Here is a 17,556-nt window from a genome sequence, read left to right on the forward strand (position 1 = left end):
TACCTCTTCTAGGCAACAACATTACTGTAAGGTACACAGCAAGAAACCTGAGCACAGTTGTTAATCGGGTCCTACGACTATATAAACACTTTGATGAAACCAAGCAAATAAAAAATGAATCAAGATTCATTGAAACATCTTACCATTTCTTCCTGAACAACTGAACACTAGCAGCCTGATACTAAACCGATTAGTGAATGGGGAACAGCAGGCTCAATCACAACTGTCAATCTCCCCAGGACATTATTCAGTAACCATGCACTTAATAAAACTAAATGAAACAAAACCCCCACAATGAGTCTATCTCTTGTTATTAAAGTTTGATAAACGTTGCCGATCACTGAGCAGCAATATTAAAGCATTTTGACTGTGTAACTCCCATGTTATGAACTTTCAAATGCTACTGGCTAAAAATATATCTTTAAAGACAACCTGGATTGTGCAAATATGCTCTATGTGAAGTGGGAAATCCACCATTAACTTTGCTTGCACTCTAGCATCCTCATTTCAGAGGGGAGGAGGACTGTGGTGCGACTCCCCCTCAGAAAAGCCACATCCTGAGGGACCTTCATAACCTCCAGCATCATAATAATGCTGAGGGGGCCATCCCCTCCACACAAAGCGCTGGTCGGCACTGAACTTTGCAATGGTGGAGTCTGCTCACTCTCAGTCTCTCTGTTGCCCAGCCAGATCAATTCACTGCTGATGACGAGCCCACTAGTTCCCTACTAAAGTAGAAACATGGTTAAGTATGAAGCAACCCAAAGATGGCTCTTTTGCCAACATGTAGGCCAAAACGTAGCAGGAACTGCTCTCAGGCACGACGCACCTCTACAGGACCTCAGATCCTCCATCAACCCCCACTATACTAGAGTATATGGAGGGCTTCCTTGCCGAGATATGCTTCTAATTGGGTTCCCTAAAGGCAGAAATTAAATCCTGCCTCTAAAGGTTGCAAGGAAGCAGCGAACTCGGCAACAAAATGGACGATGTTTAACGCTCCCTGGACTCCCGATTGTTGGAATAGGAAATGCTGTGCCAGCGAATCCATAGCCTGGTACACCAAAATCCGGAGCTTCAGATGAACCAGGAGACCTGCAAGAACAGAAGCAGGTGGAACAATATTAACTTTAGGGGCATGCCTAGGAGAGTGGAGGATGAGGATATCATGTCCTTCACCCATAAACTACTCCAAACAATTTGTGACCAGAGCAATGAGCCCCCACTGAGACTGGACCATGCTCATAAGACGGCCCTTGGGACAACCTGAGCCGATAGTACGTCTAACATTCTGACCTAAGCCCTTTTTGTTTTTTTTAAGACAAGGTTATGCACACTGTAAGCGGGAAGGATGATCTTGTCTTGGGGGGGGGGGGGGGGAAGAGGGGGGCAATACAGCTCTTCCAAGATTTGGTCCTCACCATGCTAAAATAACACAGAGACTTTCAACTGATTACAAACTACCTACAAGAGCACATAGTAAATAACAATTAGGACAACCTTTTAGCCTAATTTTCCAACAGAAAGGAAAATCCACATTGATCCGCTCCCTTGCAGAAACAGCAGCACTCCCGGGAATTCACTAAGGACATCAAAGCAACCACACTGCAAACACACAACTGTGAACGACACACGGAAGCGCAGCACCTGAGTTCCCGGACAGAGTCAAAGCGGACATTATCACTCGTGTCAGAAACATGAACTCGGGCGCAGGGCCCTCACCAGAGCCACCACCAGTGGAGTCCCCACTGCCTACATCATAAATTCCCTCCTAGAACGGTCAAATATCCCTTGCGTGTGGGGCCCAGCAGCTGGCCGTGTTGTGGGGAGGGACCCGAAACAGAGTTCCCTATTCTAACATGTTTGGAGACCCTGCCACCAAAAATCTCCCAGGCGTTCTTTCCTCTGTATAGAACATCCTCAACTAAGGAGGGTTACACCTCTGGAGTGGTAGACAGAGCTTGTCATCTTACCCACAAATGGATGGGAGATATTGAAACCGACCTGGTTGGCCGTTGTGTTCCTGTTTAGTGTTGACTCTTAATATTTGTTCCATCCCGGGCATGACCTGGTTGCCTGGGGCAAGGAGCAGGGGACTACCGCAATCAACTGCTGCATCTACCTTTTTACTTCATGTAAGGGGACACACACCTTGCTTAACTCCTATCCCTATAGGAGAAGGGGCCTTAATTCCCCCAACAAGCGTACACAAATCTGGAGATTTTCACTCAGGATGATCATTGCATAATTTTCTTGTAAGTGGCACATCTCCTTCATAAAGATCAGCACCGCATGCCCCACTCCAAATATCCCTATCAGTTCTGGGCATCCACATCAGGCAAAACAGCAGGGGTGGCCTTCCTCTGTAAATCCCACATTGTGCCAAAACAATGTTCGGGGACCAAAGCAAAGAGGGGTGCTTCCTCAAGCTTCATGTCCAAAGGGCAGGTGCCTCCCATTACTTTTTTTTAAAAATACGCCTCCAATTCCGCTGAAGACATCTTCCTTCATTCCCTGCTACAAGAACAGTTACAGGATTCCTCGGGGTCAATGTGGTTGAGGGTGACCTCAATCTGGTTTGGGACCTAATGCTGGATAGAAACCATAGTACAGGGTATGGGACGAGGTTATCCCTCCTTAAAAAGGATATTACAGAACTTGGCCTAGTGAACACCTGGCGCCACAAGTACCCCAACAATCATGACTGCTCCTTCTATTCACATGTTCACTCTTCCTACTCCAGGATCAACTATCCCTTGGTCACGCATACAATTCTTCAAAAACTGAGATCAGTGGTGCTATCCTATATCTCCATCTCAGACCACACAAGTGGAGATACAATGGAACAGTTAATGCTGCTCTACTACCAATCCCTTGTAGCTCCATATCCAGTGAGACCCAATGAACAGATATATAGTGGCAACCTCCACTGAGGAATATTTTCAGGTCAGTGCTCAACTCATGTGTGCTTTGCACACTTTATAGGATGCCATTAATGCTACAATCCGGGGCTCTCTTGTCACCCTTAATTTTGGTCGGGCTCAGGAGGCACAACTCTTGAGGCACACCCCCGGCACGGAAATAAAGACAATAGAACATCAGAATAAACAAAGTCCAATCAAGCGACCTGTGAAAAATTAGCTGCCCTGTGTAGCCAACTTTGGTCCAAAGAATGAACGGGACCTGGTGGCTCGCTGCTTTACCTGAAACAACACTTTTCCAACAAAAGGGAACAAGGTGGAAATGTTATTAGCATGTAAACTCTGCCTTCAAAGGGCCAAGACATATATAGCCTGAATCAAACTCCATGATGGCACTTAGGAGATCAGGGAACCCGCGAAACATAGAGCGCTTCACAACTTTTACCAGACCCTTTACAGTTAGGGTAACAAACAAATTCCCTGACATACAAGCCTACATGCACAACAGCGAATAGAACCCCATGTCCCCACTCACAGGTAACTCCCTGAAAACCCCATAATCCCGGAGGAAACACAGAAGAGACTTCGAACAATGCCCGCTGGGAAATCCTCAGGACCGGAAGGCCCCCATATCACGTTACTACCACTCTTTGTGGATCACCTCACTCAGCTTTTTATGGATCAAATCTGTTTATTAGTTTTCAATTTTCAGTTTCAAACATCGCATATGCAATACAATACTATATTGCGAGAAGACTCAGTAACAGCTTACTTAATGCGAAACAATAGAAAATAAAATTAGTAATTAATACAACTAAGTTTCCCCACTGCCAGCTAGCCATTCCATGATCATACCCTCCCAGGCTCTGATACCCAGTGGAACTAATACTATAATCATATCTCCTTACAGGTACCCTCCCTTACAATCAGTTCAAGTTCAAAACCCTCAAATAAACTGGGCATGTCAGCTCTGCAAACTCCTCGGACAGAATACACAAAAATGTTTGCCAAAGATCCCTAAAGTCCTCAGCTCGCTGCTGAGAGGTCAGGCTGAGCTTTTCCATAGCAAGGATAAACCAAAGTCTGTGCAGCCACAAGACTGTTGTCGGGATTCGCTCTGTCCCCCAGTGAGATAACAACTGAACTGCTGCGTTCAAGGCTAGAGCCATCTGTCGACCTCTCAATGATCTCAGGGGGAATGTCAGAGAATTGGGAAGGCCCAGCAAAACATATGCAGGAAATCTAGGGATCTGAGTATCAAAAGCCCTGTCCACCTTGTCTAGTATGTCCTTCCAATACCTGTGTAGCTTGGGACAGTGCCATAGTAAATGCACAAGTGTACCTCCACCCCACAACCCCTCCAGCAGAGACTAGATTTATTATGATCGCAGGCGTGAATCCTACTTGGGGTATAGTACCAGGAGGAGGCCACTTTATAGGCTGTCTCAGTACCTGCTGAGTGGTAAGCTGTGTGATGCGCCCTATAGAAGACACTCTCCCACTCGTCGTCCGATAACTCTCTCTCGAGTTCCCTCTCCCATCTCAGCTTCCCCTTAGTCTTGGTCGGGCGAACCGCCTCCCGTAGAAGGAGATAAAGCTCGGAAACCACACGCTTGTCGTCCTTTTTCATTAGAGTCCATTTTTCAAACCGTGTTAATGGCCTATCTATTAATGACCTGTTGGCCGGGAGAAGGGCCCAGTTTCTTATTTGATAGTACATCATCCCGTCAGCTTCGGTTAGGCCTTATAGCTCCCTCATCCGGTCAAAAGGGATGACCCCCTGCTCATCAAATAAAAACCCCAGCCTCTTGCAGCCCCCCTCATACCACTGACGCAATGCTTCAGACTGTAAGCCCGGGCCAAAGCCGGGGTTCGCGCCCAGAGGGGTCATTGGAGATGGAAAGGTCGTCAAGCCCACTGCGGCGGCCACCCGATCCCACACGCTCATCGAAACCCCCGTGACCGGAGATATATATACAATCCCTGTGCTCTGTGACGGCGCCTAAGCCAAGGTTCCTTCCATATATGAGAGCCCGCTACTGCTTGGTCCATAAAACACCAATGCTTCTCGGACGACGGGCAGCTCCATTCCAAGAGGAAACGCAGCTGAGCGGCTTGGAAGTATTGAAGAAGACAGGGGACCGCCAGTCCCCCCTCTCTTGGGGCGATACAGGATCTGCTGCGATAACCACGCCGTCCTCCCTTCCCATATAAATCTTAGCACTGCCGTTTGGAGGGTCGCTATCGTCCGCGGGGAAGGCTCGAACGGGAGCGCCTGAAACAGATAAATTATGCGTGGTAGAATGGTCATCTTCACTGCCGCAACCCTACCCAACCAAGACAATTTAAGTTTCCCCCACGCCTCTAAGTCTCGATGGACCTCCTGAGTCAGTTTCGCATAATTCACCGTCACTGTGCGGGCGACTGTGGATCCCAGCTCGATCCCCAAATATGGGAGCCCTGTGGAGGACCATGTGAAGCGGAATCGGGCCTTCAGGTCCCGTTCCTATTCCGCACTAATAAACTTGCTCATAGCCTGCGATTTAAGCATATTCATTCGGAACACCGAGACCCGCCCAAATTCTTCCAGGACACCCATTAGCGCCGGGACCAAAGTCGTAGGCTCCGCCAGAGTAAGGATGATATTGTCTGCATAAAGTGATATGAGATGTTCGTCTCCCCCAAACTTCACGCCCCTAATCTGAGGGTTATCCCGAAGCCTCTGCGCCATAGGCTCCATATAGAGCGCAAAAAGAAGGGGCGAAAGCGGACACCCCTGTCTGGTGCCTCTTTGGACGGCAAACGGCAAGGAAAGTGTCCCATTAACCCGTACTGCCGCCCGAGGTGCTTGATAAATGCAGCGGATCCATGCCATAAAGCCCGGTCCCAAACCAAACCGCTCAAGCACCTGGAACAGGTATGACCAGTGAACCCTGTTGAACGCCTTTTCAGCGTCGATGGAGAGAAAGAGCGCCGCCCTACGAGAGCGTTCGGTTTTATCCAAGAGGTGAAGCAATCGCTTGGTATTATCGCTACACTGCCTATGCGGTATAAATCCCGCCTTGTCTGGATCCACGAGCCCCGGCATATAGTAGTTAAGACGATGTGCCAAGATGCCAGTAAATAATTTAGCGTCAATATTCAGAAGGGAGATCGGCCTATACGAGGCACATTCCTCAGGATCTTTCCCCGGCTTCGGGATAACCACGATGGTCGCATCTAACATACTAGGTGTAAGAGCGCCGGTTTGACGAAAGGAGTTAAAGAGTCGCACCAAAACGGGAACAAGTTTCCCACAAAAAGATTTATAAAAAAGGGCTGAGAATCCATCAGGACCAGGTGACTTCCCGGTTTGCAGCCGAGCGATTGCTGAAATAACCTCTTCCGCCCTTATAGGTAAATCTAGGTTGTCTCTTTCAAAGACAAGGAGTGATTGCTATATCTTCTAAGAAGGATTCTGGGGTTAAGGTACCGGGCTCTTCAGCTCTGTATAGATTCCGATAGAATTGCGCAAAAGCCTGCGCTATTTGGTCACTCATGTGTGCTTCTGTTCTCAGCTGTTTTCGCACCTTCTCGAGCTCTCGCCATATTCTAGGAGCACCCATACGTTTATGTGAGCGCTCCAACACCCTTACTCGCTGTTCTAGGTCTTCCCTAAGTCTACTCCTTGCCTTATTATCCCTAGAAGAAAGGGACATCAATTCACCTCTCACCACAGCCTTCAGTGCCTCCCACAGTGTTGCAATGCTTACTATCCCATCCTCATTAAAACTAAGGTAGTCTGTTATTGCCCCTCGAATCGCCTCTACCGTCTCAGAGTTCTGAAGCATCGAATCCCTAAATCGCCATCCCGATGTACCAACCCTCTCCACGTCCATGTGGATCTCGACTGTAATTGGGGCATGATCTGAGAGGGCCCACGGCTCAATCTCTGCGTCTCTAATCCTAGAGAGAAGCTCCTGTGATGCCAGAAAGAGGTCCAACCTAGCGTATGTTTTGGTTGCAGAAGAGTAAAAGGAGTAGTCTCTCAACGAGGGGTGCACACTTCTCCAGACATCCACTAGACCACACTCGCTGAGCCATTGCCTCCCCGCGACCGATAGAGACCCCGTCTGCCCGTGTCGCAGGCCTGAGCGATCCAAGACCCCGTCCATCACCAGATTAAAATCACCCCCCAGCAAGACAGCACCATCAGGGGATTGGAGCAACAGAGTCAAAGACTGTCTGAGGAAGAGTTCTTGTTGGGAATTAGGTGCATAAATGGAAGCGATTGTGAAGGAAAAACCTCCCAGTCTAAGTCTCATAGCCAAAAGCCTCCCTGGGATCTCATGCAGTTTTGATATCACTTCCCCCGGAAATGGACGTGATAGAAGTATCGCCACCCCTGCATGCTTTGATGGTAACGAGGACCAGAACTGCCTGGGGAACCACTTAGAACGCATACGGTAGGTATCTTTAAAGACAAGGTGCGTTTCCTGCAAGAGACATATATGACTCTCCGATCTCTCTAGAGCCGACAAGATGGCAAGTCTCTTAGTAGGGTTGTTGAGCCCCCTCACATTTAAACTTAAACATTTAATGATCATAGCCTATACTGAGGGGAGCCAACAGAGAAGGCTGGGGCACAGCAGAGGACCACCCCCTACATTAACATCTAGACCACCTAGAGCAGTCAGGCCTAAGAGTATTTCCCTAAAAAGCCAGCATCGCAGCGAAACACAACAACAAACACATGATAAGCACAACAGATGCATAGAACACAGAAGTCCTCGACTGTCGACAATCACGAGGTGCAGTTTCCACGGGGCAGTATATCCAACCAGATCAAGTGGTCAGGTCCACAGCCCCCGCCGCCCCGACCTTCTTCAACAGTCAGTATATTGTTAGCGATGCGGCCAGTAGCAATCCCGGTCGCCCCTGGGGGACCGAACTAGGTCGAGGTTCCGGCGCCACATTGTTCAAAGCGACCTCTCTCTCCAACCTCAACTCCGAGGCCGTCGGGCGCTGCAGCTTCCTTTTCTTCTCTTTTCTCTGCCAACGAAGAGAGCCCCGCGCCGGCAGAGCCGCTCCCCCGCTCGACTCACGGCCAATGTCCTCCAGACCCAGGACGGTTTTCACCTGCCGGACCTGCTCCTCCCAGCGGAAAACCAGTCGGAAAGGGTGGCCCCAGGAATATGACACATTGTGTGCCCGCAGATGATCCGTGATCGGTCTAAACTCTCTCCTCCTCTGCAAGGTCCGCACCGACAGATCATGAAATAGCTGGAGTTCATGCCCATGAAAGTGTACACTCTGGAGATTGTGGGCCCGCTGTAGAATCTTTTCTTTAAGGACAAAATTGTGGAGACAGGCTAAAATGTCAGGGGGGCGATCTCCAGGACCTCCAGCGCGCCCAACTCGATGTACCCGGCCCGGCCCAGGGCCACCTCATGTGTCTCGTCCGCGCCAAGCAAGGAGCGAAACATGTCCACCACATAGCCCACGATGTCCTCCTTTTCAACCCCGACCGGGGCCCCTCTAATGCGAATATTTTGTCGCCGTGAGCGGTTTTCCAGGTCTTCAACCGCCATCTGGAGAAGGTCCTGCTGCTCTCGGAGACGGACCACCTCCTGCTGTAGGCCCGCAACCTCCTCACCGCGCGGGATCTCATTATCCTCTAGCTGCGAAACACGCTCACCCAAGGAGGAGACCTCTCCCCGCAACTCCTTCAGCTCCTGTGAGATGTCCCTACGCAGCTCTTGGATGTCTCCCCAAAGCGACTCAAACAAGGAGGCCAGAAAGCCCTTCGTAACAGGAGAAGTCTCCGCTGGATCCGTCTCCCCGCGGCTCTCCAGGGCCCTCGTCTCAGGTGAATCCTCCACCGCCATGCCAGATGTCAGGCGCTTCCCTGCCAGCATGTCCCTCACCGAGCGCTCGCGCTTAGACGCCACCATGGTACGCCGGCCTGGTCACTCCACGCCGGTTCTCTGCCTCAGGGAATCCAGGGTCTCCGTCAGGGGCCGATCAGTATGGTCCCCCCAGGCCGGGACCGCGCCCAGGTCCAACCTCCAGCGGCCTCCTCCGCAACAGTTATCTCTTGGCGCCCCTTCCTCAGATCTGCGGGGCCACAATCGTCAAAAAATCAAATAATGGGGTGAGGCCAGACCCCTAGGCCCTACCTTCTGCTGGGGGCCCGCAGCTCCAACGGCCCACTCCAAGGACCCAATGTGAGGAGATCTTGCCTGTCCCTCTCAATCTGCCACACACGTGGGAGCACCTTCTCCCCCAGGCGCCCAGGTCAGCGCAGGCCAATCCACCTAATATGGGGCCCAGGGTGATCCCCAGGCCATCCGCTCCTCAGCGCTCGGCACGGAGGAGCCGCCAGGCAGAGGCCCGTTCCGCGGCCCAAGCCGCCTCCTGCGCCGCTCCGCGGTCCCACCCCTGCTACGGGGCCGAGGCCAGCTCCCCTCGGGGAGCAGCACACCCTGGTCCCGGCCGCCGCCGAGCGAGGCAAACCCCCGGGGGCACCTCACAGTATGGAGGGAGCCTCCAGGCTTCCCCCCCCCCCATGGGCCGCGAGGCACTGTGATGGATCGAGGCGGCGGAGCGCTAGCAGACACGTCCTAGCGCTCCGCCATCTTGGACACGCCCCCCTCACTCAGCTTTTTAATTCCTTCACTCATGCCTCAAGTTTGACTCCTACCATGTGTGAGGCAGAAATCGTATTAATCCCGAAGTATGGAAAGGACGCCACAACGTACACCTCTTACCGCGCAATAGCATTGTTAAACACAGATGGCAAACTCTGCACTAAAGTCCTGCGGTATGTCTGGAACTCTGCCTCCTGTCCTTATTGACCCGGAGCAGCTGGACTTCATCTGCCACCGCCAGGGTGCGGACAATGTCCGGCATCTTGCCCACCTAGTGGGAAAAGTTCACAGGCATAACATGACTCCTGCTTTCATTAGAAGTAGAGAAAGCCTTTGATCTGGTAAGCTGGGCATTCCTAAGAGACGTCCTGGGCAAGTTAGTCTTGTCATTAGTGAAAATTAAGATCTTTTAAAAATTTGCTCACCAAGTGTCTACAAGTTCTTTTCTAGGAGTCTAGGTGTGGCCCTGTGGGATCTAGCCAGAATGAATACATGATACTCATTTCATACGCAGGACTCAGACATTCCTTGGGTTGGTGGAAGGTTAATTTCTTGGTCCTGGGTTAATAGGCTACAGATTGGGGCAGACTGGAGTGGGGCAGACTGTTCTGGAATGCAGTGGGGCAGACTGGAAAAAAGCAGAAAGCTTTGGACTCGAACAGGGCAGACTGGAGTGGGGCTGATTGTTTTGGACTGAAGTGGGGAACAGTGCTTTGGACTGGAGTGGGGGAAATTGTTAGGGATTGGAGTGGGGCAGATCGTTTTGGATTGGAGTGGGTCAGATTGTTTTGGATTGGAGTGGGGCATACTGGAGTGGGGAAGACTGGAGTGGAGAATATTGTTTTTGGATTGGAGTGGGACACACTGATTTGGATTGGAGTGGGGCAGACTGTTTTGGATTGAAGCAGGCCCTCTGGAGTGGGGAAGATTGTTTTGGACTGGAGTCGAGCAGAATGGAATGGGGCAGATTGTTTTGGATTGCAGTGGGGCAGACTGTATTGGCGAAGATTGTTTTGGATTGGGGTGGAGAAGATAGGAGTGTGGCATTCTGTTCTGGATTATAGCAGGCAGATTGTTTTGGATTGGAGTATACTGGAGTGGGGTAGATTGTTTTGGACTGAAGTGGGGCAGGTTGGTTTGGAGTGGGGCAGATAGTTTTGGAGAGCGGCAGATTTTTTTTTCGATTGGAGTGGGGCTGACTGTTTTGGACTGGAGGAGGCAGACTGGCGTGGGACAAATTGTTTTAGATTGCAGTGGGGCAAATTGGAGTGGGGCCAATTGTTTTGCATTGGGTTGGGGCAGACTAGAGTGCAGCCAACTGATTTGGATTGGAATGGGCAGATTGTTTTGGATTCATGTGGGGCAGATTGTTTTGGATTGATGTGGGGCAGATTGTTTTGGATGGGAGTGGCGCAGATTGTTTTGGGTTGGGGTGGAGTAGACTGTTTTGAATTAGAGTTGGGTAGATTGTTTTAGATTGGAATGGGGCAGATTGTTTTGAATTGGAGTGGGGCAGATTGATTTGAATTGGAGTGGGGCAGATTGATATGGACTGGAGTGGGGCAGATTGATTTGGACTGGAGTGGGGCAGATTGTTCTGGATTAGAGTGGGCAGATTGGAGGGAGGTGGTTTGGGAGGACTGGAGAGTACTGGATTTGTTGTGAGAGGTATGGATTGGAGTGGGGTGGATTGGCATTGAGTGGGGTGGATTGATGTGGGGTGGACTGCCGTTGATGGGAGTGGGGTGAATTGAAATGTACTACACGATTATGTGTTGAAATATAGTTTCAGAAATTACACATAACCAGGAAATAAACTCGCTGTGCAATATTTAGAACAAGATACTCATCATCATTTGAGAGCAGTGCCCACAAGAAAAAACAAAACACAAACAAACAGTGAGAAAAGAATACTTGGCAAAAAAGAATGTTTTTGCCAGTCACATGCCTTCTGTTTGCAAGGCACTAGAAGTTAAAACAGTACCTCAGTGGCGTTGGGAGAAGCAGACGGATACTGATTAAGTTGCACCAATCAGTGCTTGGTCCCTGTTTCACAGAGAGGAACACAAATGATGCCAGGCCTGCAGTGACAAATTACAAGGCTGTAAAGAAGAGTGCCAGGCAAGGCAACAAATGGCAAGCAATGGGCAGGCTCAAAACCTTTTTAGCTAACATAAGTGTCTTGCAAGCGAGACGCATGCACTAACCCACGCTATCACAAGCGAGACCCTAAAAGGTCATGGGAGGATGCTTGGAATAAGTCTAACTACTGGCAATCGCTTAAGGTATAATTTTAAACATCATTTTTTTGCCCACCATGCCACTTCAGATTAGATTAAGCCATATGCAAATCAATCTTGACCGTTCTGGGTCCAAACTGATGTGGCATGGTGAGCAAAAGAACAATGGATTGGGATGCTACCCAAGGGACTACCAGTGGTTAAACAAACTGCAATCATTTATCCCATCACCTTTTGTACATTTGATGTAACACCCTGATCAGACTTCAGTCCCTTGCTCATTGTGCCATTGGAAACAAGCTAAAACTAACTGATGAGTCCTAATCAGGGCAATACCAGTGTTAGGTTGCTTGTGTTCCTGTTCAGGAAGGACATAGCTTGGCAGTTTGGGCTGCATAGTTCCCATGAGGTGCAGGGTCAAGACTGATTTGCATATGGCTGGGTCCAAACTGAAATGGCATGGTGAGCCAAAAAACAATGGGTTAGGATGCTGCCCGAACGATTGCCAGTGGCTAGATAAATTACAGTCATTCCCCCTATCACTTTTTGGGAGTTTGGCATGAGCACAAGCAAGACATGAGGGCACAGGTTGGGCCTGTCAGATCATCAAGTGGGACTGGAAAACTGGGGTTTAGGGTGGTATCTACAGACCATACAATGTCCAAATAGTTATGGAAACAGGGCAACATAGTGTACTGCTACACACAGAACTAGAATTAAGAGCGGAATCTCTATGTCCCTCTCGGGATGGTAAGATACCGGAATAGGTGAAAAGGGTGAATCAGAGAGAATGAGTGGACTTCACCCTCGCCACTAGGATGCCCTTTGCTGCAATTCTGGCCAGTTGGGTTCCAAGTTACTTGAAAATGATTGTTAAGATATCTCATAATACAGTTCTGAAAATAGAATAGTTATAGCCCTTGAGGCTCCATTGAGATGATCATAAGGCGGGCTTCAGTTACCTCACGGGTTGTCCTCTTTGAAAATGGCCCCCTCTTTCTCTGCCAGGCAACCTGCCATGCTCTTCCTCCGGACAGGATGAAAAAGAAGTGATCTTGCAGATCCCTAACTGGTTTATGTCCATAAAGTTAACCAGAAACAAGCACGGTCCTCTTCTTTGTAAGAACCTCTTTGTGTAAAGGCGTTGAGTCTTGAGTGAAGATGAAGTTCTATCACATAGAGATGAAGGGATCCCCTGTTCATCTGATAGGTCCAGGAAATGCTTGTGTTTAGCTCGGGTATCAAGCAGCTTGGCAATTCATCTTCTGCTGCACAGAAGCGATAAACTGTGCACTTCAATTACTGGCAAGACCTATCCTGTAGGTCCGATAAGTTTTTACTCTTCCTGTTAACCCTATAATAAAGGAATGATAGGGAGCCTCTTGGTACAAAAAGGACCCCAATCTGAAAATAAGATGTCATGTCTCTAGGACTTCTGTAAAAAGTAAATTCTGAGCTATGTTATGTTATATTACAAGGAATTATATTGAGAATGGTTGCCTTGGACTGGGCTTCCCAGGGCACCCAGTAAGCTGCGAAAAAGATTACATATAGGTTAATGAAATCTACAAACATTGCTAAAAAAACATTCTTACCATATAATTAGTGCATGATGTATCAAAGTATCCACTTGAAGATACACAATGCTGCCCTTCATCAGGCATAGAATTGTCCTCGTGCTGTGATCGAGCAGTAAGGCTACTTGTTGATGAGGGTTCGTTACTTGAAATATGGCTGCTGGAAATTGGAATATCGCATGACTTTTTGCTGTATGTTGGCTCCTGTGCAATAGCCTCAACTTCAGACGGTGAATCTGCAAAACCTACATTTGGTTTCTCACTTTCATTCCCATCTTCAAACAGTTCAAAGGAATCAAGAGTGCTATTTATAGAGACATATTTAGCTGGGTTGTTATGTTCTACAACTTTTCGAGCTGCCGTATTCAGGAGTTTGCTTGGCTTAGAATAAAACAGGGCTATCCACATGTGAAGGATAAGCTTCACATCTTCCACGTGATTAGGAATATCAGAATCCCAGGGTCTATTAAAAAAAGAGAGATAATGGTTAGTTAAAAGATATGAATAACCACAGTAAAAGAGAACCATAGTGGGCTATACATTACAGAGCAGGTTTTCTCTTACTGAAACTCTGTTAAGCAGAGAAGGAACCCCAAGAGCTAAATACAGCCTCAGAATTGTAAAACCCCAGTATGCAGTTTTCTTTATGTCATATATATATATATATATATATATATATATATATATATAAATATATATACATAAATATATATACATATATATATATATATATATATATATTTTTTTTAAATAGATGGTGTGAATTGAGTCTTAGTCTGCAACATGAAAGCAGACAAAGGCCCTCATTATGAACACAGCGGTCGAAACCGCCATGTTCATGCTAGCGGTCTTCCCAGTGACAACCCGGAACCCAGCTGGCCATATAATGGACATTCCTCTGGGCCGGCGGGTGGAAACATTGTTTCTGCCCGCCCCGCCCAGAGGAATGCCTGGCCGGGACATTGGCAGCGGCTCCACATGGAGCCGCCGTCAATGCCTGTGCGGCGGGTGCAGCTACACCCGTCGTGCAGATCACTGCCCGTAAATCAGGCAGTGACCTGCGCGATGGGGCACAGTGCCAGGGTTCCTGGGGGTGCCCCGGAGCACCCCTTCTGCCTGCCTTTCCCCGGCAGGGAAACCTGCCAGGGAAAGGCTGGGGGATTTGGGATCATTATCCGAGGGGCAGCTGCGCTGCCCTGTCGGTTAATGGTGCTGTCCACCGCCAGGCTGCCTGACGGAGGAAGTCTGGCGGTGGGTGATTGCCGATCTGGCTTCATTATGTGGCGGTGTGGGCTGTGGGCCGTGGGCCGCCATGCCGCCTGGCGGGATTTCCCGCCACCGCCGGCATGGCCGCCCACACCGCCATGTTCATAATGGGCATTCCCCATGTGACGTGAAGAAAAGGCGCAGACAGGTGACTGCACTTAAAGTACGAGGGCCTCAGAGCCCTCCGGGGGTGATAGTAGACTCCATGTTAATACGTAAATTGTATCAGTCGAAATCTTACAGAAATTGACAATATTCAGGAGGTCATGCAAGCCTCAATCCATTCCTCATCTAACCTTCCCGGAACCTCCTCCCACCTAGTTTGCAACATGTCAAAGACTGCAGTCCTATTAATTATCAAGCATCAGTAGACCTCTGAGATGCCCCCTTTACCAAGGAGTTCCAACGTTAGTTTAACTTCCAGTTGAATATGGGGGGTTTTTCCCCAGTGATATCTCTCTACTTACACCTTAGACCTTCTGCTTCAACTTCCAAGTGTTTGGCATTGAGGGTAAGACTTTGAGTCTGAGGTTTTTGGCTCACATTCACTGTGATCATGAGGAATTGTGAGAGTATGGTTCTGTGTTCTGGAGCTTTCATAGGCTTTTTCAGGCCCTCCTGACCTTCAGGGCTCATGGTGAACTAGCGTTCACAGATTTGTATAAGCTTATACATGCTTTTTCACTTGTACAGTAACAAATGTCAGAAAATCTGTAAGCAAAAGTAGGTAAGCAAGTAGTTAAAAGAATTATTAAAGTATGGGAGACTTAACGAAGGACAGAATGTTGCTGTGCGCACAGCTGACACTTTTACACAATCATACATCACCAATTGTGATGCAGATAAATGTTGTTCTATAGTCATCAGTGCAAATTTGGAAGATCTACTTTCTCTGAATCCAGACTTCATTAAAGCCTTGTTTTTCACTGACTATTTTTTTTTTTTATTGTATTTAAGCTGAACAAATACAGAGTAAATCAAAAAAACAACTAGGAGACCAAGTTGGGCCTCTTGACAGTAAGTAGTACAGTAAATGACCAGGGAGGAATTTAGTAAGGACTAGGTAAAGAGCGTAAAAGACATGTGGTCCCTACAAATTTATACAAGTCAAGAGCAGAGGACGCCCCAGTGGCCCATGCCTCGTACTAAATCAAAGGTCCCCAAATACAAGTACGTTTAGTGGGGCGTCCTCTTGCTTTATATACAGTCTCTTTTATAATGGTGCAGTGATCCATTGCTAAAAGCTAGTCCATAACAAATGGGAGCCCAGGAACCCTAAAAGTATGGGTAATATCCTTTTTGGTCACTAGAAATTTTTATGCATTGTACAGTGGAATTGACCGTGTGTATTGGGAAACCTGGCTTGTGAGGAAAGCTTATTGTTGTTTTCTAGAGTTGGAAACAACTCTCATAGTTTTTGCTTTTCATGAGACAGTTGTCTAGATATGGGAAAACATGTATGTTTTGCCATCGCAAATGGCAAAATGCTCTGCAAGAATGTACCTGTTTAGAGGTCTTAAGTCCAGTATTGGTCTTAGAGACTTGTCCTTTTTGGGTATTGGGAAATATAGTGAATATATCCCTGTGCCTTGTTGTTGTGAGGTACAAGTTATACTGCACCTTTTTGCAGGACAGCTTATACTTCCTGTGTGAGCAGCTGTTGATGGTCTATGGACAGTTTATAATTACAAGGTGGAATGTTTGGAGGTGTGGATGTGAGCTCCAGGCAATAATCATGTTAGATATATCCAACATTCACTGATCGGAGGTGATGGTCTGGCAGATGGGAAAGAACTGTTTAAGTAGTCCTTCGACAAGTGTTGTGTGATTGGGGGAATAGTTGGAAGGTCAAGGTTTTGTGGCTGCAGCATAAGTCTTGGAGAAACCGCCTTTTCCTCTACCACTGGAATTATTACCTCTATAGGAGCCCCTATAGTATCCTCTAGGTGATGAGATTTGTGAATGGGGACGCTGGTACGATTTAAAGGTGTCTGTGGATGAGGGTTTTGCAACTCCACAATATGACTTGCGCCGAAATGTACCTGTTTGTGTGGACGTTTGTAATGCGCCCATGGCCTTGGCTGTTTCATTGTGCTTTTCCATTTTCTCAAGTAGGGAGGCCCCTTGAGGGCCAAAAGGTGTTCACCATCAAATGGGAGTGCAAGTATATTTTGTTGCACCTATGGCTTAATCCCAGACATCTTAAGCCATGAATGGCGTCTGATGAGAACGTTAGTATTAATTCCACTGGCATCTGTGTCAGCTGCACAAGAACACATTTAATTGAAGTGTTAGCAATTAGTTTTCCTTCTCAGGCAATCTCAAACACCCTATTTTTATACTGCTCTGGGAGATGTTGGAGTGTCCCCAGATGCTTGGGAATTTGCCCTTTTTCTTGCAATAGCACTTACAAAGAAGTCAGGTGGTAACTGGCCTTTTATATATGCTGAGTTGGTAGGAGAAGCCCCTTGGTGTTAGAAATCTCGACTTCACTGGGACTTTGAAAATATCCATGATACATCTTAGCATGGCCTTAAGCATTGGTAGATATTCAGTTGACCTTTGTGATGAGGAAAGTGTTTCAAACAGGAAGACATCTTCTAAGGGTTCAGTGTGTAGTTGAACTTTGTGAGAACAAGAGGCCCTTTGTATGATGTCATGGAACGTGTTGGTATAACCTGGTGAAGAGGGCTTTGCTAGATACCGGTCAGGATCTTTATCAGTATGTGGGTCTGTATCATACATGTCCCAAGGATCGTCCTGGGATGGAATGGAATACTGATCTCTGTCATCCCTGTTATCATCAATATCCCCCTGGTCTTGGAAGAAATGTATAGACTCCTGTGGAGAGTAATGTGTGTCTGCAGGTGGAGAAGGTGGTGGTGAAACTGCCCGTGGACCTATAGGTGGTATGAATAGGGTA

At 48.0% G+C, this 17,556-nt stretch overlaps 1 protein-coding gene across 3 annotated transcripts in view; it reads right to left on the bottom strand.

The window, feature by feature from the left end:
- The window catches only part of TASOR2 (transcription activation suppressor family member 2), a 759,889-nt gene that overhangs the window by 429,005 nt on the left and 313,328 nt on the right, over positions 1–17,556 (bottom strand). For all 3 annotated transcript variants that reach the window (XM_069229296.1, XM_069229295.1, XM_069229294.1), the window contains exon 17: positions 13,386–13,830. In XM_069229296.1, coding sequence (XP_069085397.1) covers positions 13,386–13,830 — 445 coding nt within the window. The remainder of the gene's footprint in view (positions 1–13,385; positions 13,831–17,556) is intronic.

This window comes from Pleurodeles waltl, chromosome 4_1 (assembly GCF_031143425.1).
Source record: "Pleurodeles waltl isolate 20211129_DDA chromosome 4_1, aPleWal1.hap1.20221129, whole genome shotgun sequence".
Lineage (NCBI taxonomy): Eukaryota > Metazoa > Chordata > Amphibia > Caudata > Salamandridae > Pleurodeles > Pleurodeles waltl.